The 24942-nt window shown below is 42.9% G+C and overlaps 2 protein-coding genes across 6 annotated transcripts in view; one reads left to right on the top strand and one right to left on the bottom strand.

The window, feature by feature from the left end:
- Window positions 1-24942, top strand: part of LOC109871661 (ATP-dependent zinc metalloprotease YME1L1) — a 28883-nt gene that overhangs the window by 558 nt on the left and 3383 nt on the right. The window contains exons 2-17 of one of the 2 annotated variants that reach the window (XM_020462601.2): window positions 9499-9627; window positions 11511-11691; window positions 13537-13635; window positions 13999-14105; window positions 14340-14490; window positions 14840-14923; window positions 15460-15612; window positions 16106-16258; window positions 16456-16588; window positions 17025-17087; window positions 17270-17382; window positions 17784-17939; window positions 18807-18958; window positions 21275-21401; window positions 24402-24475; window positions 24744-24830. In XM_020462601.2, coding sequence (XP_020318190.1) covers window positions 9499-9627; window positions 11511-11691; window positions 13537-13635; window positions 13999-14105; window positions 14340-14490; window positions 14840-14923; window positions 15460-15612; window positions 16106-16258; window positions 16456-16588; window positions 17025-17087; window positions 17270-17382; window positions 17784-17939; window positions 18807-18958; window positions 21275-21401; window positions 24402-24475; window positions 24744-24830 — 1962 coding nt within the window. Of the gene's footprint in view, window positions 1-9498; window positions 9628-11510; window positions 11692-13536; window positions 13636-13998; window positions 14106-14339; window positions 14491-14839; window positions 14924-15438; window positions 15613-16105; window positions 16259-16455; window positions 16589-17024; window positions 17088-17269; window positions 17383-17783; window positions 17940-18806; window positions 18959-21274; window positions 21402-24401; window positions 24476-24743; window positions 24831-24942 lie in introns of both variants that reach the window. The other variant, XM_020462600.2, reaches the window with a different exon arrangement.
- LOC109871662 (serine/arginine repetitive matrix protein 2-like) lies at window positions 484-8588 on the bottom strand. Of its 4 annotated transcripts, none has more exons than XM_031806965.1 (3): window positions 8482-8588; window positions 2840-5152; window positions 484-2668 (listed from the first exon to the last, which is right to left on the bottom strand). In XM_031806965.1, the coding sequence occupies exons 2-3, from the start codon at window positions 5115-5117 to the stop codon at window positions 2115-2117; spliced, it is 2832 nt and encodes a 943-aa protein (XP_031662825.1). In that variant the 5' UTR covers window positions 5118-5152; window positions 8482-8588; the 3' UTR covers window positions 484-2114. The 4 variants fall into 4 exon arrangements, with proteins under 4 accessions (XP_031662825.1, XP_031662826.1, XP_031662824.1 ...); XM_031806966.1 differs by having other exon boundaries at window positions 2897-5152; XM_031806964.1 differs by having other exon boundaries at window positions 484-3823; window positions 3881-5152.

Genomic DNA, 24942 nt, shown 5'->3' with positions numbered 1-24942 from the left:
GAGAAGAAACTCCTGAAATGTAAGTTAGCTAGTTTATGCTACTATTACGGAATGGCAGGTGTACAGCTTGCTACATTGCAGCGAGGTCTGGACCCGACTTGGATCATGATGGAGAGGCAGTCAGGGGTCTGTAGAATAGTATCCCAAGAGCCTTTATTTTAGTAGAGCAGTGCTGTAGGAGGCTATAATAGCTAGCTGGCTGAACTTGATGACTGATTTGTGAAATAATGTAGCTAGACAGTTGTTGGTTTGGTGGCACCTGTGTAGTCTGTTCTGATGCTCATGAGTAGACACTGTCACCTAGAGGGCTGCTGGTGTCAAATCCCAGGTATCGTCTCCTGCCGGTGTGCCCTTGAGCAAAGTATTTTACTCATAAAGCTCCAGGGGTGGCTGGATGAGCTGATATTAGCCAACTGACCACAATTTGATGTTCAAACATGTTCGATACACTCGAAAGCCATGTACTGAATAAGGACAGAATCATTGACTTTTTTTTGCTTTTTATTGAGATTTAAAAAACCATCAAATGTAATACGTCTGACATTTTACTGCAGTAAACTTACACAATTTAGTCACTGAAAACAACTCATTCATACTACCCTCAGACATTAAAATGTCACCGACAGACGATAACATGATTATAGAAAATGTTGACTAAAATGTGAAGACTCAATTGAGACTAACCTAGAAAAATCTCACACAAGCTGTCCCCGTTTGAAATGTTACTCCTCTGGGCCCAGTTTTCCAAAAGCATTTTAAGGCTACGTTCATGAGAACCATAGGATCCTATGGCTCTAACTACGAACTTAGCCTTAAGATGCTTTTGGGAAACCGGGCCCAGGTACAATCAAAAAGTAGTTATCAGGACTGACAGCCAACAAAGTACAGAAGTCTAAATCCTAAAGATCTGAGTAATGTTAAGAAAACTACAAGGATAATATTAGTGAACAAACCCTCACAGAAGTGAATATCTGTACGTCTTAATGGATACATTTTTAGGGATGTTGAATTGAAAGTTGCACAGTCTAAATAACAACCATTTTAACCCCATAAAAAGGTGAATGCAATATCTACACTGAACAAAAATAAAAATTCAACATGAAGTGCAGTTCATATAAGGAAATTAGTCAATTGAAATAAATGAATTAGACCTTTTTTATCTATGGATTTCACATGACTAGGAATAGATATGCATCTTTTGGTCACAGATACCTTTAAAACAAGCAGGGGGTGTGGCTCATAACCAGTCAGTATTTGCCTCATGCAGCGTGACATCTCCTTCGTATAGAGTTGATCAGGCTGTTGATTGTGGCCTGTGGAATGTTGTCCCACTCCTCTTAAATGGCTGTGTGAAGTTGCTGGATATTGGCGGGACCTGGAACATGTTGTTGATCCAGAGGATCCCAAACGTGCTCAATGGGTGACATGTCTGGTGAGTATGCCGGCCATGGAATAACTGGTACATTTACAGCTTCCAGGAATTGTGTACATTTCTTTGTGACTTGGGGCTGTGCATTTTCATGCCGAAACATGAGGTGATGGCGGCAGATACATGGCACAACAATGGGCCTCAGGATGTTGTCACAGTATCTCTGTGCGTTCAAATTTCCATCGATAAAATGAAATTGTGACAATAGCTCTGGTGAACATTGCTGCAGTCAACATTGCACACTCAACTTGTGTGACGACAACCGCACATTTTAGTGGCCGTTTATGTCCCCAGCACAAGGTTGTGCTGTGTAATGATCATGCTGTTTAATCAGCTTCTTGATATGGCACACATGTCTGGTGGATGGATTTATCTTAGCAAAGGAGAAATGCTCACTATCAGGAATGTAAACACACATTTTGCACAATTTGAGTTGCTTTTTGTGCGTATTTAAAATGTCTGGGATCTTTTATTTCAGCTCATGAAACATGGGAGCAACACTTTACAAGCTGCGTTTTCTTTCTTTTTTTCTGTGTATGTTCATGACAGTGATCACCCTAACAGGCCACCCTCATCTGATCATGTAGTTTTCTATCAAAAATCAGGCTATACTGGCACACACATTTTTACAAACTAGATAAAGGGGTACCGTCGCTGGCTGAGCTGTCGCCAAACATTATCCTGCTTATGGCACCGATAAAGCTATTACAGTCACTGGGGGTAACTGGCTTCGTGGTGACTTCTCTATATTCTTCCCCGTTTCACTTTCTTCATCCACCCTCCCCGTTTCATCTTCCTGATCACTTTCTTCTACTGGTGGAAATCCTGCTTCCTCTGTTTTGTCTTTGGAGTGAAAGTTGCATTTGACTGGAGGTTCACCGTTGTCCTTATCCTGCTCTGCCCCCCTCTTAACTTTGTTTGCTGCACCAGGGGGGCGGCCCCTTTTCCGTGGGCGACCTCTTCCCCTGGGCTCAGTGACTGGAGAATCAATGCGTGGATAGATACGCGGCCTTCCGGGGGGCCGCCTTGCTTGGCTTTCCAGTTTTCCTTCCTCTTCCCCCTTGGGTGTTAGGCTCTTCCTTGTCGATTCAACTTTACGGGGCCGGCCACGCTTCTTTTTTCGGGGTCGGCCACGCTTCTTTGGGGAGGGGTCATCTGGTTTTCGGGGTAGGCAAGCCGCCGCGAGGCCGATCACCTTCAGTATCTTGGGTTGTGTAAATACTGATCCTTTCGGCCTACCTCTGTTAGGTGTTATGGGGCTACCCAGTAACTTGGAGACCGATCCTTTCGGCCTACCTCTGTTAGGTGTTATGGGGCTACCCAGTAACTTGGAGACGGATCCTTTTGGCCTACCTCTGTTAGGTGTTATGGGGCTACCCAGTAACTTAGAGACGGATCCTTTTGGCCTACCTCTGTTAGGTGTTATGGGGCTACCCAGTAACTTGGAGACCGATCCTTTCGGCCTACCTCTGTTAGGTGTTATGGGGCTACCCAGTAACTTGGAGACCGATCCTTTCGGCCTACCTCTGTTAGGTGTTATGGGGCTACCCAGTAACTTGGAGACGGATCCTTTTGGCCTACCTCTGTTAGGTGTTATGGGGCTACCCAGTAACTTGGAGACGGATCCTTTTGGCCTACCTCTGTTAGGTGTTATGGGGCTACCCAGTAACTTGGAGACCGATCCTTTCGGCCTACCTCTATTGGGTGTTATGGGGCTACCCAGTAACTTGGAGACGGATCCTTTTGGCCTACCTCTGTTAGGTGTTATGGGGCCACCCAGTAACTTGGAGACCGATCCTTTCGGCCTACCTCTGTTAGGTGTTATGTGACTTGCCCAGAGAAAGCTAGTGGGGTCACTGGGGGTAACTGGCTTCTTGGGGTCTTCTCTATATTCCACCTTCCACTTTTCACTTTCTTGATCCACCCTCCCGGTTTCATCTTCCTGATCACTTTCTTCCACTGGTGGAAATCCTGCTTCCTCGCTTTTTTCTTTGGTGTGGAAGGAGCGTTTGACTGGAGGTTCACTGTTGTTCTTATTCTGCTCTGCCCCCCTCTTAACTTTGTTTGCTGCACCAGGGGGACGGCCCCTTTTCCGTCGGCGACCTCTTCCCCTGGGCTCAGTGACTGGAGGATCATCGCAGGGATAGATACGTGGCCTTCCGCATGGTCTTCTTGGTTGGCTTTCCAGTTTCTTTAGCTCTTCTTCCTCATCGGGTGTTAGTATCTTCTTTGGCCTTCCCCTTTTCTTTGGCCTTCCCCTTTTCAATTGAACTATACTGGGCCGGCCATGCTTATCAAGGGAGAGGTCAACCACTTCTCGAGGTTGGCCTCGCGGCGGCTCGCCCGTCGCCTTCAGTATCTTGGGTTGTGTAAACACTGATCCTTTAGGTCTACCTCTCTTAGGTGTTATGGGGCTACCCAGTAACTTGGAGACCGATCCTTTCGGCCTACCTCTGTTAGGTGTTATGGGGCTACCCAGTAACTTGGAGACGGACCCTTTCGGCCTACCTCTGTTAGGTGTTATGGGGTTACCCAGTAACTTGGAGACAGATCCTTTCGGCCTACCTCTGTTAGGTGTTATGGGGCTACCCAGTAACTTGGAGACCGATCCTTTCGGCCTACCTCTGTTAGGTGTTATGGGGCTACCCAGTAACTTGGAGACGGACCCTTTCGGCCTACCTCTGTTAGGTGTTATGGGGTTACCCAGTAACTTGGAGACAGATCCTTTCGGCCTACCTCTGTTAGGTGTTATGGGGCTACCCAGTAACTTGGAGACTGATCCTTTCGGCCTACCTCTGTTAGGTGTTATGTGACTTGCCCAGAGAAAGCTAGTGGGGTCACTGGGGGTAACTGGATTCTTGGGGTCTTCTCTATATTCCACCTTCCACTTTTCACTTTCTTGATCCACCCTCTCCGTTTCATCTTCCTGATCACTTTCTTCGACTGGTGGAAATCCTGCTTCCTTGCTTTTTTCTTTGGCGTGGAAGGAGCGTTTGACTGGAGGTTCACCGTTGTCCTTATCCTGCTCTGCCCCCCTCTTAACTTTGTTTGCTGCACCAGGGGGACGGCCCCTTTTCCGTGGGCGACCTCTTCCCCTGGGCTCAGTGACTGGAGAATCAATGCGTGGATAGATACGCGGCCTTCCGGGGGGCCGCCTTGCTTGGCTTTCCAGTTTTCTATCCTCTTCCCCCTTGGGTGTTAGGCTCTTCCTTGTCGATTCAACTTTACTGGGCCGGCCACGCTTCTTTTTTCGGGGTCGGCCACGCTTTGGGGAGGGGTCATCTGGTTTTCGGGGTAGGCAAGCCGCCGCGAGGCCGATCACCTTCAGCATCTTGGTTTTCATAAACACTGATCCTTTAGGTCTACCTCTCTTAGGTGTTGAGGGGTTACAATTAGACAAGGCATTATCTGACTTGGAGACTGATCCATATTTGGGTGGCCTACCCCTTCCCCTCTTAGGTATTGAGGGATTACCATTAGACAAGGATTTATCTGACTTGGAGACTGATCCATATTTGGGTGGCCTACCCCGCCCCCTCTTAGGTATTGAGGGATTACTATTGGACAAGGCTTTATCTGACTCTTCACTGCCAGCAACATCTACCTGCACTTCAGAATTGGTTGCCACTTCTTCCACTTCCATTTTAATCTCCATTCCTTCTATTATTTCATCCTGGTTCAGTGCCATTCTCCGATGGACCTGTGATCTTCAGGTGCAACCCACTGTAAAAGACATTGACATGGTTACTTAAAACATGTAAATTGCCCTGAAATGAAAGACAAATCTACCCAAAGATTTTTTTCTTCTGATTCCATGCAATTCTATTAGGACAGCAATAAGGTCAGTGATTTGAAATCGGATATCATTAAGCTGGTCGACCGATACGGTTTGTGGTAAAGGCTGACCTAACCATAGTTAGGTTAAATAACTACACTTTTTATAGGGTTAGGGTTCCCACACGGTCATATTTCCATGTTACAGAGCTTGTTTGCAGAAAACAGGCAGACGTGCTAATTGGCTATCTGCTTCTCCGAACACCTGTGTTTAAATGGAAGCACGATGCCATTGGCTGCAACTGTGTTAACAGTGTACAGTAACTGTATATTTAGCATTTGCTTGTTATTTTGTGGTATGAAAGTAGAGGGCTTTGTTTCTAGAACCATACAGCAATTGAGAATCGATTCACGTTTAGATGGGAGTATTTGGTTGTTTTGGCTGCCAGAGCTAATTCGCCTCTAAACAGAACATGTAAGGTGTAACGTTTAGGGTGGGCTCAGCTCCCCTGAATGCAACAAAAGTCAAACTTGAGGGGGCTCTAAATAATGCTAATTTGAACCATTCTATTTGTTTAAAATGCAGCGGTAAATATTTTAGTTGTAAATATGGAGAAAAATGTGGTTTAAACCATTTATATCCACGTGGCTGCACAAAGTCTTCCTGTCCATGAATGGTACTGTAGAATTCTATCGCTGGCTAGAAAGCAGCACTGTCCACGTGGTGCTGAGCTCCTTTTTAAAAATGCATAGATTTTCCTTTGTACTTCCTAATTTGCCATTTGTTTGCCATGCGTCCTTGATTTAAAAAAAGGTTTATTCCAATGCATTAGATTAATCTGTTGATTCATCATCGTTTGCTTTTGTCAGTCAGCTGTTTTAGAGAACTCATTGCTTTGTTATTCAGGTGCGCCACAGATAATGTTCAGAAGTAGATATTTAGACAACTAGACTCCAACACGCATCCAATCCATTCAACAAGTATATGTTAATGACAGTAGGCCTATAGTCTATAGTAGTTGACTCTTTCCAACACGCATCCAATCCTTTCAACAAGTATATGTTAATGATAGTAGGCCTATAGTAGTTGACTCTTTCCGTTAGAACCATTCAATTTTGCAATGACATGGGCCTTCATTATTTTGGATTTGTGCACCCACAATGAAATGTTTCATAGGTATAGTGCACTTTCCCGAGATCTCCAAGATCCAGAATTGTGTACAGGGTTTAAGTTCAATTGTTAAATGCTTAATAATGACAACACTCATTAATGTAAGGAAAGAAAGGTAGCATTCAATGAATGAATTATGGACCACTTATCAACTAGGGTGTAAACGTGTTTTTATTCAACTGTTGTAGTACTATTATATTGAATGTAGACTACCTGTTTGTGTAAAATTGTCTAGTCTGAGGGCAGGCTACACCGGCAGTGGTGTAGGCCTCCATTTACCTATCTTTCAGGAAAATAGGGAGCGTTACTTTTTTCCACGACCAGTATTCAGTTTACCCATCAATGTTCCCTCGTTTTTTTTCAGGCACTGAGCAAATTTCAGGTCTGCTGAGAGCAAACCTGAACATTGAAAATTCTGCACGTTTTACTGAGAACAACTGAGGTTGTACCCGCGTTAAGTTACAACTAACAGTGGCCAAGTAGGCTACTGTGGCTATTTGATCATAATGTAGGCCTACCATCAAAAACAATGGAGAAAAATGCATCCCATAACATTTTAACATGGAACAGCTATTTATCCTTTAGCCTACAGTAGCAGCCAATGTGTGGTGTTCAATGAGGCCTACATTACATGAGACTGAATTTAAAATTTAAAAATCATGCAGGGCTTGACATTAATCCTTCAGACAAGGAGGTGACTGAAAATGTTAAGATGCAAGAAACCACTTTACAAAATAGAATGCATTACTATTCCTAGGGCCCACCGGGAAGGCAGAGTTTGTACCTTCAGGCACATGAAATGTTTCATAATGGCAATAGTTCGCTGAATCGGGTGCACCTACCGAAAACAACAGCCCAAGATTAATAAAATAAGTAAATAGGAGGAACAAGGCTTTTTTTTTTTACAGGAATGTTTGGCAATTGACTATGAATGCGTTGGAGATCGACCACTGCATTGAGTGAAGTTCAATCTTCGTGTTTCTCTGCGGAATAATATTCGTGATCGGCAGTCCCGGGGCTAAAGTTTAGAAATTGTTAAAACCAAAAAAACTAAACGTTTAACCACTACGTCACCAGTAGGCATATTTTGACGTTCATGGTAATACACATTATAATCTTGTCTAATAAATTGACCGTGTGTGTGTTATGGTGACCATCCTGTTTTCCCGGGACAGTTTCAGCCTCATTTCAGGTCGCCCGACTTTACAAGTAACAAAACAAGTTTTAAAAAATTAAGCAAAACACATCCATTGCTGTAGACTTAAATGGCAATCGCCGAGAATGTCATTAGGGACACTTCTTTGTGTTTCGTAAACAGATGTCTTTCTATTCATATGAAATGGCGCGAATATACATGCAATGAAACTGATTTGATGCTGGGGTTGGTTATGAGTGGACGAACATGCAGTTTACTTTAAGTATTTTGTTTGACAAACATTAAGAAGACTTGTTGTTTATGCTAAATTAAAAAATAATAATAAAGTAATTGACGTCTTTATTCGGCCCATAAGACCACGAATTGCACAATGTAATTCGCACTCTGAATATTAGCACGGTAGCTAACGTTACACCATGTTGATTGTTAATTATGACATTGAACGTTTTTAGGATATCAAATGCTTTTGCATGGCATAAATGTCCACATTGTTATTCTACCCCCACAACACACGTATTACACAAGCAACAAAGCAGTATGATGAGAAAAGGCGTGTATTATGCACAAGCCCGGTTTGCACAAAAAAAAAACGCAAGTGTCTCCAACGTTAACGCCACTGATGTTAGCGAGTAGCTAACGTTAGCTAGCAACACTACAGCTGCAAGGAGAAACATTTGTGACCGACGTTAGCAGGCTAGCCAGCTCGTATAAGCGTTTTTAACCTCAACAGTGCCGCCAGAATTGTAGATTACACAAAAGTGCATGGTAGTAAAGCTTGCTGTAGCCAGGTTGGGATAATCAATTATGCTAGCTAGCGTTAGCTTTGTTTGCTAGTTACATTAGCTCCTTGATTACTATTTTTTTATGTAACCTTTTAATTTAGCTCCTTGATTTGCTAACGTTAGTTGAGTTTTTTTTTATTTTATAAAAAATACGGCATTCATGCATTACCTTGGGAAAATCCTTCGTTTCACCACATGAAGCTCTATAAATGGTTCTCTGTCGTTGTTGTTAGCCACCACGTCTGAGGAGACAAAAAAAAAAAAGCTCAAATCTTTACAACCGAATTTGAATTTGCAACCGCTTCCGGTCCACCCGAGGTTCATCGAACTTTTTTTTTTTAAATATATTTTAATTTCCGATTCTACCACAGATAAAATGGCTTCGTTATCAGTATATTTTTCTTCTACTTTGTTCTTCTGTGGGGTTTCATGACCATTGGCGTGATTTTGTTCTGCTCACAGTATTTACTATAGGATACTGGCCATTTATTACTTTATATGAGATATATATATATATATATATATATATATATATATATATATATATATATCATAATCACTGATTTGATAAAGTCCCAATTGTCATACTTGAGTAAAAGTAATGATACCTTAACAGGAAATGACTCAAGTGAAAGTCACCCATAAAAATACTACTTGAGAAAAGTCTAAAATGAGTTGGTTTTAAATATACTTTAGTATCAAAAGTAAACATCATTTCAAATTTCAAATATGAAGCAAACCAGAAGGCACCATTTTTAAATGTAGTATAGTCGGGGTACATTCCAACACTTTGACGTAATTTAGAAATTAAGCATTAGTGTTTACTGGTTATGATTCATTATTCCCGGTAGATACTACTGGTTATGATTCATTATTCCTGGTGGATACTACTGGTTATGATTCATTATTCCTGGTAGATACTACTGGTTATGATTCATTATTCCCGGTAGATCCTTCTGGTTATGATTGATTATTCCTGGTAGATACTACTGGTTATGATTCATTATTCCTGGTGGATACTACTGGTTATGATTCATTATTCCTGGTGGATACTACTGGTTATACTTTGGGAGAGTCCCACATTGTGCATGACTGTGTGTTGTGGGACACAGTTTAAAACTGTTTCATACTAAACAGCAATTCGCGTGTGTAAGCTGATGTATTCCTGTTGTGTGTTGCCTGGCAGGTCACTGTCCCCCTGAGTCACCTGATCAATGCCGTCCAATACCTGAAGACTGCAGTGGGCAGCAGCAATGCTGCTGCTAAACCTCAGCATAGAGAGCATGCCTTGGAACAGGACTTGCAGAGCACAGAGGTAAATGCACATGCACACGGCCTACAGCTTGCAGATCTGCAAAGCAGCTGGCAATACTGTTCTGTCCAACTGCCATGGGCAGCCTAGCTATATGGAAAACAAGGGGATTTCTGTATCCATTGCTTTCGGGAAGTATTCAGTCCTCTTGACTTTTCCACATTTTGTTACATTACAGCCTTATTCTAAAATTTTCCCTCAATCGACACACAATACCCCAGAATGACAAATCGAAGCAGGTTTTTAGACATTTTTGCTAATTTATTACAAATTTTAAAGAACAGAAATGCCTTATTTATATGTTTCTACAACTTGGAGTCCACCAGGAGTCCAATTCAATTGATTGTACATGATTTGGAAAGGCACACACCTGTCTATATAATGTCCCACAGTTGACAGTGCATGTCAGAGCAAAAACCAAGCCATGACGTCAAAGGAATTTTCCGTAGAGCTCCAAGATAGGATTGTGTTGAGGCACAGATCTGGGGAAGGGTACCCCAACAATTCTGCAGCATTGAATGTCCCCAAGAACACAGTGACCTCCATCATTCTTAAATGGAAGAAATTTGGAACCACCAAGACTCTTCCAAGAACCAGCCCGGCCAAACTGAGCAATCGGGGGAGAAGGGCCTTGGTTGGGGAGGTGATCAAGAACCTGATGGTTCCTCTGGTGGAGTGCTGCAGAGATGGTTGTCCTTCTGGAAGGTTCTCCCATCTACACAATCAGGCATTTATGGTAGAGTGACCAGATGGAATCCATACCTCAGTAAAAGGCACATGATAGCCCCCTTGGAGTTTGCCAAAAAGCACCTAAAGACTCTCAGACGATGAGAAACAAGATTCTCTGGTCTGATGAAACCAAGATTGAACTCTTTGGCCTGAATGCCAAGCGTCACATCTGGAGGAAACCTGGCACCATCCCTACAGTAAAGCTTGGTGGTGGCAGCATCATGCTGTGGGGATGTTTTTCAGGGACTGGGATGATCATAATCGAGGGAAAGATGAATGGAGCAAAGTACAGAGATCCTTGATGCAAACCTGCTCCAGAGCGCTCAAACTTGGGCGAAGGAACCTCCCCAAATACAGGTGTGCCAAGCTTGTAGCGTCATACCCAAGAAGATTTGAGGCTGTAATCGCTGCCGAAGGTGCTTTAACAAAGTACTGAGTGACTGGTCTGAGTACTTACATGGATGTGATATTCCAGTGTTTTTTATTTGTAGTAAATTTGCTAAAATTTCTACACCTGTTTTTGCTTTGTCATTATGGTGTATTGTGTGTAGATTGAGGGAGGGGGGGGGGGGGGGGTTAATCCATTTTAGAATAAGGCTGTAACGTAACAATGTGTTAAATCAAGGGGTCCGAATGCACTGTGTCTGTAACCTTTTGAAATGTTTGAATCCTTTTAAAATGTAGTATAATTTGTGGATTCAAATAAAGCATTTTAAAGTGTGTTCTGTGTGTGTTTATATATATATACCAGTACTGTACTGGTATCCTTTTGTATATACACAAGTTTTTATTTTATTTGACCTTTTTTATTTAACTAGGCAAGTCCGTTAAGAACAAATTCTTATTTTCAATGATGGCCTAAGAACAGTGGGTTTAACTGCCTTGTTCAGGGGCAGAACGACAGATTTTTACCTTGTCAACTCGGGTATTCGATCTTGCAACCTTTCGGTTACTAGTCCAACACTAACCACTAAGTGTGTGTGTGTGTGTGTGTGTGTAGCCAAGTTATCATGTGGATTTATTCCTTGTTATTATTTTTCTATTTCTAAAAAAAATCTCTCTATATCGTTTGAAAGGACTCATAAGTATGCATTTCACTGTTAGTCTACACCTGTTTATGAAGAATGTGACAAATAACATTTGATTTGTATGCGAAGCCCACGTGGAACCTGAGGGACCTGGGCCTGTCTGACCTGGGCGTGGGGCAGCTGGACGAGCTAATAAGCGCTATGTTACCACGTCTGAGTCAACAGGGGGCGCTGTCCTCATCCAGCCCCAGCCAACAGGCCTGGGGGACCTCTCACCTCTCCTCACATTCCTTCTTCCACAACAAGCATGGTGAGGCAAAGGACACATCTACAGTTGAAGTCGGAAGTTAACATACACTTTGGTTGGAGTCATTAAATCTTCTCTTTTTTTTAACCACTCCGCAAATTTCTTGTTAACAAACTATAGTTTGGAAGTCGGTTAGGACATCTACTTTGTGCATGACACAAGTCATTTTTCCAACAATTGTTTACAGACAGATTATGTCACTTATAATTCACTGTGACATAATTCCAGTGGGTCAGAAGTTTACATACACTAAGTTGACTGTGCCTTTTAAACAGCTTGGAAAATTCTAGAAAATGATGTCATGGCATTAGAAGCTTCTGATAGGCTAATTGACATAATTTGAGTCAATTGGAGGTGTACCTGTGGATGTATTTCAAGGCCTACCTTCAAACTCAGTGCCTCTTTGCTTGACATCATGTGCAAATCAAAAGAAATCAGTTAAGATCTCAGAAAAAAAATTGTAGACCTCCACAAGTCTGGTTCATCCTTGGGAGCGATTTCCAAACGCCTGAAGGTACCACGTTCATTTGTACAAGCAATGGTACGCAAGTATAAACACCATGGGACCACGCAGCTGTCCTACCGCTCAGGAAGGAGACTCTTCTGGGAAGAATCCCAGAACAACAGCAAAGGACCTTGTGAAGATGCTGGAGGAAATGGGTACAAAAGTATCTATATCCACAGTTAAACGAGTCCTATATCGACATAACCTGAAAGGCCGCTCAGCCTTTGCTGCAGGAGGGACTGGTGCACTTCACAAAATAGATGGCATCATGAGGGAAGAAAATTACTTGGATATATTGAAGCAACATCTCACGACATCAGTCAGGAAGTTAAAGCTTGGTCGCAAATGGGTCTTCCAAATGGACATTGACCCCAAGCATACTTCCAAAGTTGTGGCAAAATGGCTTAAGGACAACAAAGTCAAGGTATTGGAGTGGACATCACAAAGCCCTGACCTCATCCTATAGAAAAGTTGTGAGCAGAACTGAAAAAGTGTGTGCGAGCAAGGAGGCCTACAAACCTGACTCAGTTACACCAGCTCTGTCAGGAGGAATGGGCCAAGATTCACCCAACTTATTGTGGGAAGCTTGTGGAAGGCTACCTGAAACGTTTGACCCAAGTTAAACAATTTAAAGGCAATGCTACCAAATACTAATTGAGTGTACATAAACTTCTGACCCACTGGGAATGTGATGAAAGAAAGAAAAGCTGAAATAAATCATTCTCTACTATGATTCTGACATTTCACATTCTTAAAATAAAGTGGTGATCCTAACTGACCTAAAGACAGGGCATTTTTACCTGGATTAAACGTCAGGAATTGTGAAAAACTGAGTTTAAATGTATTTGGCTAAGGTGTATGTAAACTTCCGACTTCCACTGTATATAGATAATGACTATAGTAACCCTACTGCTGGTTAGTGAATAGTAACCCTACTGCTGGTTGATGTGTTTCCCAAAAACTAAATTAATCTTGTACAAATGATGAGCTTAATGCTAAACATGATCTTTTTGTTTTTGGGAAACTCACCCGGTAATTGAACAATTAGCTGTAACCCGATTTCAGATTTATCTGAGTTTAAATCGCCTTTTGTGTAGGGCCCATATCAAAGGGTGTGTGGGGGGTTGACTGCATGTTATTGCAGTATAGAATACTTATGATTTGCTTATGATAAGTGTTTTTTTGTGTGTTTTTTGTTGTTGTACTGATTGATGTCTATTATAGAATTAATTTAGTGTCGTATTTCTATGAACGAGTTGATTTTTGAGACATAGAATCACGAATTAAATCCTAACTATTGGGCGGGATATGCACATCCAACCCTCCTTCCATTGTCCTTGTAGGGTTCTCTGGTGGTAAAATGGGCACCTCCTACCCTGTTTTCTGCAAACAGATCCCTTCCCCTCTTCAGGCAGTTTGTACAGAGCTCCGCTATTGGCCAGGTAATCAAAGATAATTTTATTATATTATTTTGTATTTAAGTGACTAATAAATATCCAGCAAAAATCCCAGCGCAGTTCTCCTGCAAATGCAAGTCAATGTCAACAGTGGCATATGCTTGTGACATCCATTTTAAATGGGAGCCTATACTACCGTTGCTATTGGTCTATTTTAGAGGAAGAGTTCGTTCAATGAAATGGAGGGCATGGTGTTTGTCTGCTGTTTTTGACAATCACTCACCCATATTTGAGTGCAATCATGAACACCTAAAACTGCATTCATATTTACCAAACATCTTTCTACTTAGAAATGTGTAGTTTTGATTTTATATGTGTTGAACATACAGTATGTGTACTTGTTTCCAGTGTGGATCCAGAACAGAGGCTTTAAAACTCTAGGGAAACACAAGCGACTGCAGGCAGGCTTTGAGCGTCCCATGGAATCAGATGGCTTTACACCCTCCTTTATGAAGGTGAGACCACTGGTTTGTCTGTACTCTGTCATTCTCTGGAGAGAGTACCTGGGTCTTGTTCATTAGGCCACACCATCGAAAAATGTTTGAAAATGTTTTACAATGGAAAATGGGGTGGGGGGGGGCGTGTATTTTTATATCTTATTTGACAATGACAAATGTTCTTCCAGATGTTTTCCTACTGAACATGCTCCTGGTTTTATTGTAAACATATCTGACTGTTGTCTCATGCAGGGCCTCCTGACGCGTGATAAGGGGATGGAGGTGGAAACCTTGGACAAGCTTATGAAGAACAAGAATATTCCTGATGGGCAGCAAGATTCTTTCAAGACCGGGTTTGCTGAGGGCTTCCTGAAATCCCAAGCTCTGACACAGCGCACACAAGGCAAGTGTACACTATACAACACTACACTACAAGACCAGGGTCATGCTCAGTAAGACACATGGCAAAACGGAAAACCAAAACGGGGTGTTCTTAACGGAACAGCTCAGGTAGTACCTCCTTCGTTTCACAACATTGTCTAATGTTTCTACTGCCTACTAAACATTACCTAGGTGTACGTTATCTTCCAGAAAAATGAAAGTCACCAGCTCTACTCTTCTTGCAGTGAGCATTAAATGACCACGGTTTCAGCTTGCAGGACCCGAAGGCTCACTGCAACAGATGCCCGCCTTTCATATTTTTTTCCCCCGTATTGAATGAAAGTGGATTGAAACTCTCAACTTCTCTGCAGACTCTCTGAGGAGGACGAGGCTGGTCCTGCTGGTCCTGCTGCTCCTGGGACTCTACGGCCTCTCCAAGACGCCCTTCCTATCGGGTAAAGGCTCCTTTTCATTTTGTCCATCTCTCTAATCAAGCTTGAAGTCCTTCGCTCTAGCATGCAGCTTGGTGTGTACTTTTTAAAGCCGCAATCTGTAGCTCGCATTTTAGAGGGTTGGGCCAGGAGAAACGTAACCAGTGTTAAATTCATACACAGTCCATGAGTGACCAGTTTTTGAAGCTGGATATTGTCTGTTTTAAAGTAACATTCTTTATAAGTCAATGGGTAGCCTATGTAATTCATTCATTCAAATGACAGTTGAACAGCATCTCAGATTGAGCCTTTACCTCTTTGCTGATGCGTTCAGAATTTACACACAAAAGCATGTCTAGCAAGTTTGAGTAATCAAGATAACTTGATGATAATATAGTTTTTGTTTTGTTTACCGAATGCTTCTTAAAGACGGTGATTTGTTGCCAAACTAAAATAAATCTAACCATAGCTAAGAACGCTTTTGCAGTGTGATTTCCGAGCAGTGTGATTTCGAACCTTAATCTAACCGTTCTGGACAGTACGATTCCGAACCACATCAGGCCTGGACTCAGCGGTGGACCCTGTCCACATGAAGAACGTGACCTTTGAGCACGTCAAAGGGGTGGAGGAGGCCAAGAACGAGCTGCAGGAGGTGGTGGAGTTCCTCCGGAGCCCAGAGAAGTTCACCGTCCTCGGAGGGAAACTGCCGAGAGGTGCAGTAGACCATCAAGCTCTTTTTATGGCCTTTAGTTGATCAGGGTTGTGTTCATTAGGCACCAAATAGAACAAAAAGACTGACTGGAACAAGAAGGACCACTTGGATTTGTCCAGTAAGAAACGTTCATTTTTGTTTTCTGTTTCAAAACGTTTATAAAAAATGTAACAGTTTTTGTGCCCTAATGAACACAACCCAGGTGTAGACTGAACAATTCTGAATTATAGAAGTTGTTTAGGCAGGAACACAATCTTCCCCTTATGGAAGATGAAAATGGTGCCATTAACTTTGTTGCCACTTTAATTGGCTATTTCTTACAGTTAGTTACATATCTTATTATTTACTTCCACATTGAATTTCAATCTAATATTTTAGTCATTATTCATAAAAAAAGGTCTACTTTGTTAGGTGAATATTGTATTCCTGTATATTACCTATTACAGTTGTTCTTATCAATCTCGCTCTCTCTACGTCTGTCTGTGTGTGTGCAGGGATCTTGCTGGTTGGCCCTCCTGGTACTGGGAAGACTCTGTTGGCCAGAGCTGTGGCTGGAGAAGCCAACGTACCATTTTATTATGCCTCTGGCTCTGAGTTTGATGAGATGTTTGTGGGGGTTGGAGCCAGTCGCATCAGGAACCTCTTCAGTGAGTCCAATCTCCTCTTCAAGTCTCCACTCATTCCTGGCTTCCAACCCTGAACCTAATATTGTAATTTTCACTGTCTTTTTTAACATTTTTTTTTAACCCAAACCTGGTCGCAACGATGGATTTGTCATAATTTATCAACCGTATATCTGAGGCCCTAGACTTCAACCCACCCTCTCTATACATCACATCTGCAGAGGAAGCCAAAGCAAACACGCCGTGCGTGATCTTCATTGATGAGTTGGACAGCGTCGGAGGGAAGAGGATCGAGTCTCCCATGCACCCCTACTCCAGGCAGACCATCAACCAGCTACTGGCTGAGATGGATGGGTATGTTTCCAACGGGTTCTTCTGGGTTGTGTTCGGTGAGGAGAAACATTTTATAAAACAAAGCCGAATCAAGGATCTACGTGAGATTGTCCAACAATAACTTTATTTTTTATTTTTTATTTTTTAAGTTGCAAAATGTTTCCCGTAGAAAACACGACCCTACTTTCTGTGTGGAGAAACGTGACATTCTAGTGGGCACAGATGTCATTTCAACAACAAATGTCAGTCATTGGATTTAGGTTAAATTTTGGAAGAAAAAAATCCCAGAATTCCTGTTGACTTTATGCAAATCCAATCAGTTTTCCACATTGATTCAACTTTTTTTTTTTTTATGATGTGGAAACAATGTAGATTCAATCAATCAGTCCCCCCCCGTCCCCCCCCAGTAGGATGGATACACCGACTTCCCTGAACGTGTCAAAATTGTCGCCCGCAGGTTCAAACCAAACGAAGGGGTCATTATCATTGGAGCGACAAACTTCCCCGAGGCTTTGGATAAGTATGTTAAGCTTTATTCATCTCATAATAATGTTGCTCAATGAAATGGCTGTCTTTTAAAATTCAAATTAAATGTTTTTGTTACAGGGTTTCATTAGTTGTCATGAGTACATATTGACTTGCCATGTTAAAACTAACCTAAAGTCAGTGACACTCTGTCACTCCCTTCCCTCCCCTCCCTAGCGCTCTGATTCGACCGGGACGTTTCGACATGCAGGTCACCGTTCCCAAGCCAGATGTGAAGGGGCGCACAGAGATCCTCAACTGGTACCTTAGGAAGATTAAAGTAGACCCTGGTACGTGAGCAACACACATGTGTGACCTATGTTGATCATAGCTTGAGTCTATTGCTGATGAGTAATAGCTTCACACAAGTGAATCTGCTGGGCTAAATGCTAAATGGATACTTGCAAATAAACTATGGCTATATGAGAATCTTACAGTGGCAACATGCAAATGGCTGTATGCTAATAGACTATGGCTACTTGCTAATGGATACATGCTAATAGCTACATGCTAATGCTGCATACTTGTAGACAATGGCTATATGAGAATCTGCAGTGGCAACATGCTAATCGCTGCATGTTAATAGCCTATGGCTACATACTAAAATAGAAGAACGTGCTAGTAAGACACACCATAGTTGACCTAGCTTAGCTGTACCTATTCCTGCTAATGACCTGGCTTCCTCATGCAGATGTGGAGGCTGGGATCATCGCCAGGGGAACAGTGGGCTTCTCCGGGGCCGACCTGGAGAACCTGGTCAACCAAGCGGCTCTGAAGGCGGCGGTGGACGGCAAAGACATGGTGACCCTCAAAGAGCTGGAGTTCGCCAAGGACAAGATCCTCATGGGTGAGCTCTGCTGTAGAAATGGGGACGAAATAGATACATACCTCTGTATCACAAATCATGCCCTAGCCTCAACCTCCTAGCCACCTGTTTAGATCTGAGAGGGTTAATGGGCTACCACCCTATTGCTTACACCCATCTTGCTCTCTGATAGGCCAAGTGGAATTGCCACCATATTGCTTATACCTGAGCCTCGTATACCCAGACTTGAGTTCAGAGTCCAGATAGAAACTAGTGACGCCTTGCCACTATCAAACAAATATTAAATATTAAATATTTAATATGGGTGGAGTTCCAAAGAGACATTTCAACAACCACAAAAATGTGACATGAATAAGATGCAGAACGAATGCTGCATAAACCCGAGACGCAAGGAAATGCCTCTCCTGAGGAGAAACATCATTTCTACTTATAGACAATCAAATGGCCAGTGCTGAATGCCACAGGCTCTCTGACCGCTCTCATGCAAACAAAACAAAAATCCCTCCCAAGTTTTCTGAGCAAGAAATGTATACATGTAAAAAATAAAAAATATTGTTTTTTTTGGGGGGGTGGGGCATAAAAACACCAGGAAATCATCTCCCAAGTATTCCCACGCATTATAGAGAGATGTGATGGTATACAAGCAAGCAATGTTTGAAATGATTATGGTTTAGTCAAATATTATATCTGTTTGGGCTTCTTGCCATCAATTTGCAGTTTATTTTAAATGATGTTCCCGGACCACCGTCAATCCACTCAAGAGAAAAAACGTCACGCTGCTGAATCTAGTTGATAATACGTTAGGGTTAGGAGTTTATTTGGGATTCGGAGATCTTTGAGCAGGTTTTGGAAATCAACTCTTCTTTCGGTCTCGCTTACCTCCCACAGGCCCAGAGAGGAGGAGTGTGGAGATAGATAAAAAGAACAAGGAGATCACGGCGTACCACGAGTCTGGCCACGCTATCGTGGCGTACTACACCAAGGATGCCATGCCCATCAACAAGGCCACCATCATGCCCAGAGGACCTACGCTGGGTCATGTAAGTAGGACTGGAAATAGGGACATTTTAAAATCTATAGAAAACAAGATAGGAAGGGAGGGCTACACACCAGTAGCATTTCACTGTACTGCTTACACCGTGTCCTGTGCACTAAGGTTATTATAGACACACACACACACACACACACACACACACACACACACACACACACATCTCCCATCCTCTCATCTCACTGTTTTCCCTCAATCCCAACAGGCTGTTGTGACTTGGATTTAAAAGGAATAGCACAGAGACGGGTGCAAAGAATATGGTTGAAGGAAACTCTCTCACCCGTGTCTATACCAACCCAATGCTTTTTTTACTTTAGGAGTACATACCTGTAAGAAGAATCAAGTTAGCGAGCTGATTTGTTGTCAGCTACTGATGGTGATACACAAGCTTGGCCTATTTTAAACATTGCCATCTCTTGACTCCATTTACCTGCCACAGTAGCTTGGAAATCAATGATGTGTAAAACCCTTAGATTGCTGATGCTAATGCTAATGCTATCTATGTATTGGCCATTGAGAGGCTTTGAATACTTAAAAAAAAAAGATTTATCATTTAAATTTTGTTTTTCTAACATAATATAATTTCAATGTATACAGTAAGGTATAATATAATGTGTCAGAATGAATTTAGACACTAATAAATGAATTTCTTTAGCTTCCAAAATCTTTTTTTACATATATAAACCCTGGATGGCTTTATACACATCATTATTGAAAACGCCCCAAAAGCTTAAACCCGATTCATGCTTTTTTCATTATTTTAGTTGAGATTCTTATACCACATTTTATGTTACAGCCTAAATTAAAAATTCATTACATTTATATATATTTTCTCAAGCATCTGCACACAATACCAAAACATGTTTTTAAATTTTTATTATTTCTTTGCAAATTTATTGAAGAATGTAATACAAAAATATCTAATTTACATAAGTACTCACACAACTGAGTCAATACTTTGTAGAAGCACCTTTGGTGAATACAGCTTTGAGTCGTCTGGGGGTGTGTCTATATCAGCTTTGAGTCGTCTGAGGGGTGTGTCTGTATCAGCTTCACACATCTGGATTTGGGGATTTTCTCTCACTCTTCCTTGCGGATTTTTCTCAAGCTCTGTTAAGTTAGATGGGAAGTCTCAGTGAACAGCAATCTTCAAGTCTTTCCACAGATTTTCAATGGGATTCATGTCTGGGCTTCTGTTGGGTCACTCAAGGAATTTTACATTCTTGTTCTGAAGCCATTCCAGCATTGCTTTGGCTGTATGCTTGCTGTCATTGTCCTGTTGAAATGTAAATCTTCAACCCAGTCTAAGGTCCTTTGCACTCTGAAGCAGGTTCTCATCAATGATTTACCTGTATTTGGCTTCATTCATTGTTCCCTCCATCCTTACCAGTCTCCCAGTCCCTGGTGCTAAAAAGCATCCCTGTAGCATGATGCTGCCACCACCATGCTTCACAGTAGGGACGGTGGTAGACGGGTGATGAGCTGTGCCTGGTTTTCTCCAGACATAATGCTTTGCATTCAGGGCAAATACTTACATTTTGTCTTATGATCTGTCTTTCACGTGACTTTTTGCAAACTCCAGGCATGCTGTCATGTGCCTTTTTCTCAGGAGTGCCTTTTTCTCAGGAGTGTCTTTTTCTCAGGAGTGACTTTTTCTCAGGAGTGACTTCTATCTGGCCACTCTCCCATAATGTCCAGATTGGTGAAGTGTTGTGGAGACTGTTGTTCTTCTAGCAGGTTCTCCCATCTCAGCCAAGGAACTCTGTAGTTCTGTCAGTGGTCATTGGGTTCTCAGTCATCTCCCTGACCAAGATCCTTCTTGCCCGGCTGCTCAGTTTAGTCGGGCGGACAGCTCTAGGTGGAGTCTGGGTAGTTCCATATTTTTTTTCTTCTCAATTTCCCAATGATGGAGACCACAGTGCTCCTGGAAACTTTAAACACTCAAGCAATTGTTTTATACCCTTCCCTCATCACAATTATCATCACAAGTCTATTTAATCAACTTATAATTCTGGATGCCTGTAATGCAGAAAGATGTGGAATAAGTCGAGGGGTATGAATACTTTCTGAAGGAGCTGTAGGTTATCTGGACCTCCATGTGTTTTAGGAATCCATTCCACTGAGCCAATACCACAAGGCCTCGTTTTGATATGAAAAGTGCCTTAGTCCTCCTGTGGTTTTGTCTAGGAAATGTACATTTTTTTTTTTTTGTTTTTGATGTTTTTCTGAAAACATTAAGTGTGAAATGGTTGGTTCCATTTTCAGCCAGGCCTCACCCCCCCCCCCCCCCCCCACTGTCTTCCAGGTGTCCATGCTCCCAGATGATGACCGCTGGAGCGAGACGCGTGCTCAGCTGCTGGCCCAGATGGACGTCAGCATGGGAGGCCGCGTGGCAGAGGAGATCATATTTGGCAAGGAGTTCATCACTACTGGTATGCAGGGGGATGTAGGGCGTAGGAGGGTAATTTGACTACAGAATTACAGTATACACCTTGTGCAGTACTGTATGTAGTGTAACAACAATATTCCTCAAACAGGATGGAGCATTTTCACTGAACTTACCCTTGTCTAACGATTGCGTCTGAAGCTGGGCTTGCAGCACAGCTATCTTCGCCGTAAGGCGATCGTTCTCCTGTATATTATGAGTACAGCGACTGCAATTAGAAGGCATCATGTTAATGTTACTACTTAGCTTCGGCTGTTGGAGGTCCTGACGAACCACGTCCAGATAAAGCATCCGGAGTGAAAAAGTTGAATGAAAAAAAGTTGAGGGAAAAACTAAAAATATAAACGGTAATTAAAAAGTTGTCAGCTAGCAAAGTAGGTTGGCAACAAAACGCACAGCAACACGTAAACAAGAGCATTAATAATTATATTAATATTTTCAATATTATGTGGCCCAGGCAGGAATCGAACGCACATCATTAGTGTTGCCAGCACCGTGCTGATGACTAACCCAGGTCATTAGTGTTGTCAGCACCGTGCTGATGACTAACCCAGGTCATTAGTGTTGCCAAGCACCGTGCTGATGACTAACCCAGGTCATTAGTGTTGCCAGCACCGTGCTGATGACTAACCCAGGTCATTAGTGTTGTCAGCACCGTGCTGATGACTAACCCAGGTCATTAGTGTTGCCAGCACCGTGCTGATGACTAACCCACATCATTAGTGTTGCCAGCACCGTGCTGATGACTAACCCAGGTCATTAGTGTTGCCAGCACTGTGCTGATGACTAACCCACATCATTAGTGTTGCCAGCACCGTGCTGATGACTAACCCAGGTCATTAGTGTTGCCAGCACCGTGCTGATGACTAACCCACATCATTAGTGTTGCCAGCACCGTGCTGATGACTAACCCAGGTCATTAGTGTTGCCAGCACTGTGCTGATGACTAACCCACATCATTAGTGTTGCCAGCACCGTGCTGATGACTAACCCAGGTCATTAGTGTTGCCTGCACCGTGCTGATGACTAACCCAGGTCATTAGTGTTGCCAGCACCGTGCTGATGACTAACCCACATCATTAGTGTTGCCAGCACCGTGCTGATGACTAACCCAGGTCATTAGTGTTGCCAGCACCGTGCTGATGACTAACCCAGGTCATTAGTGTTGCCAGCACCGTGCTGATGACTAACCCACATCATTAGTGTTGCCAGCACCGTGCTGATGAATAACCCAGGTCATTAGTGTTGCCAGCACCGTGCTGATGACTAACCCAGGTCATTAGTGTTGCCAGCACCGTGCTGATGACTAACCCACATCATTAGTGTTGCCAGCACTGTGCTGATGACTAACCCACATCATTAGTGTTGCCAGCACTGTGCTGATGACTAACCCACATCATTAGTGTTGCCAGCACCGTGCTGATGACTAACCCACATCATTAGTGTTGCCAGCACTGTGCTGATGACTAACCCACATCATTAGTGTTGCCAGCACTGTGCTGATGACTAACCCACATCATTAGTGTTGTCAGCACCGTGCTGATGACTAACCCAGGTCATTAGTGTTGTCAGCACCGTGCTGATGACTAACCCAGGTCATTAGTGTTGCCAGCACCGTGCTGATGACTAACCCACATCATTAGTGTTGCCAGCACCGTGCTGATGACTAACCCACATCATTAGTGTTGTCAGCACTGTGCTGATGACTAACCCAGGTCATTAGTGTTGCCAGCACCGTGCTGATGACTAACCCAGGTCATTAGTGTTGCCAGCACCGTGCTGATGACTAACCCAGGTCATTAGTGTTGCCTGCACCGTGCTGATGACTAACCCACATCATTAGTGTTTCCAGCACCGTGCTGATGACTAACCCACATCATTAGTGTTGCCAGCACCATGCTGATGACTAACTCACATCATTAGTGTTGCCAGCACCGGGCTGATGACTAACCCAGGTCTTTAGTGTTGCCAGCACCGTGCTGATGACTAACCCAGTTCATTAGTGTAGCCAGCACCGGGCTGATGACTAACCCAGGTCATTAGTGTTGCCAGCACCGTGCTGATGACTAACTCACATCATTAGTGTTGCCAGCACTGTGCTAATGACTAACCCACATCATTAGTGTTGCCAGCACTGTGCTGATGACTAACCCACATCATTAGTGTTGCCAGCACTGTGCTGATGACTAACCCACATCATTAGTGTTGCCAGCGCTGTGCTGATGACTAACCCACATCATTAGTGTTGTCAGCACCGTGCTGATGACTAACCCAGGTCATTAGTGTTGCCAGCACTGGGCTGATGACTAACCCAGGTCATTAGTGTTGTCAGCACCGTGCTGATGACTAACCCACATCATTAGTGTTGCCTGCACCGTGCTGATGACTAACCCACATCATTAGTGTTGCCAGCACTGTGCTGATGACTAACCCACATCATTAGTGTTGTCAGCACCGTGCTGATGACTAACCCACATCATTAGTGTTGCCAGCACTGTGCTGATGACTAACCCAGGTCATTAGTGTTGCCAGCACCGTGCTGATGACTAACCCACATCATTAGTGTTGTCAGCACCGTGCTGATGACTAACCCAGGTCATTAGTGTTGCCAGCACCGTGCTGATGACTAACCCACATCATTAGTGTTGTCAGCACCGTGCTGATGACTAACCTAGGTCATTAGTGTTGCCAGCACCGTGCTGATGACTAACCCACATCATTAGTGTTGTCAGCATCGTGCTGATGACTAACCCACATCATTAGTGTTGTCAGCACCGTGCTGATGACTAACCCACATCATTAGTGTTGTCAGCATCGTGCTGATGACTAACCCACATCATTAGTGTTGTCAGCACCGTGCTGTATCTCACTGAGACATTGATATCTTTTAGAGCATTAATCATCTTCCGAAAGTGCTTCATTTTTTTAAAAGACTAAACAAATTCTATATAAACAACATGTTCAACTTCTTGTTGTTTTTTTTCAGGTGCATCAAGTGACTTTGATGCTGCCACCAGAATTGCAAAAATGATGGTGACCAGATTTGGTATGTGTGAGAGGGTAAGTTATGGATGCTGGACGTTTGGTCGGGAGAGACGAATTGAAGTCATGTCTAATAAAGCGTCAGCAAAGTCCTGCTGTTTTTACTGTATACCTATCAGGACATGTGGTGTTGGCCTTTGAACCCTGATTCTCAATTCAATTAGCTTTATTGGCATGAACGGGAACCACCCAATTTTGTAGTGCTACATATATATTATATTCTCTCTCTCCACTCTTGCTTTCTCACTCACACACACACACACACACACACCTACCTGTGTTGAAGCTGGGTGTCATGACCTACACTGACCAAACCAAGCGGAGCCCAGAGACACAGGCTGCCATCGAACACGAAGTCAGGAAACTTTTAAAGGTACGTTTCCACCTCCATCATCCTTCCAAGCCCCTGACCCAGTGCTCTTTGGCTTGTTAAAAAAAAATATATAATTGTATTTATCTTTCCCATTTCTCAAACCGAGTTTATT

The sequence above is a fragment of the Oncorhynchus kisutch genome, linkage group LG27 (assembly GCF_002021735.2).
Source record: "Oncorhynchus kisutch isolate 150728-3 linkage group LG27, Okis_V2, whole genome shotgun sequence".
Lineage (NCBI taxonomy): Eukaryota > Metazoa > Chordata > Actinopteri > Salmoniformes > Salmonidae > Oncorhynchus > Oncorhynchus kisutch.
This window is presented reverse-complemented; position numbering and strand designations above follow the sequence as displayed.

What these genes read in the sequence shown, in the direction of transcription:
- LOC109871662 (XM_031806963.1), bottom strand. Translation starts at nt 5,117, where the DNA reads ATGGCACTGAACCAGGATGAAATAATAGAAGGAATGGAGATTAAAATG.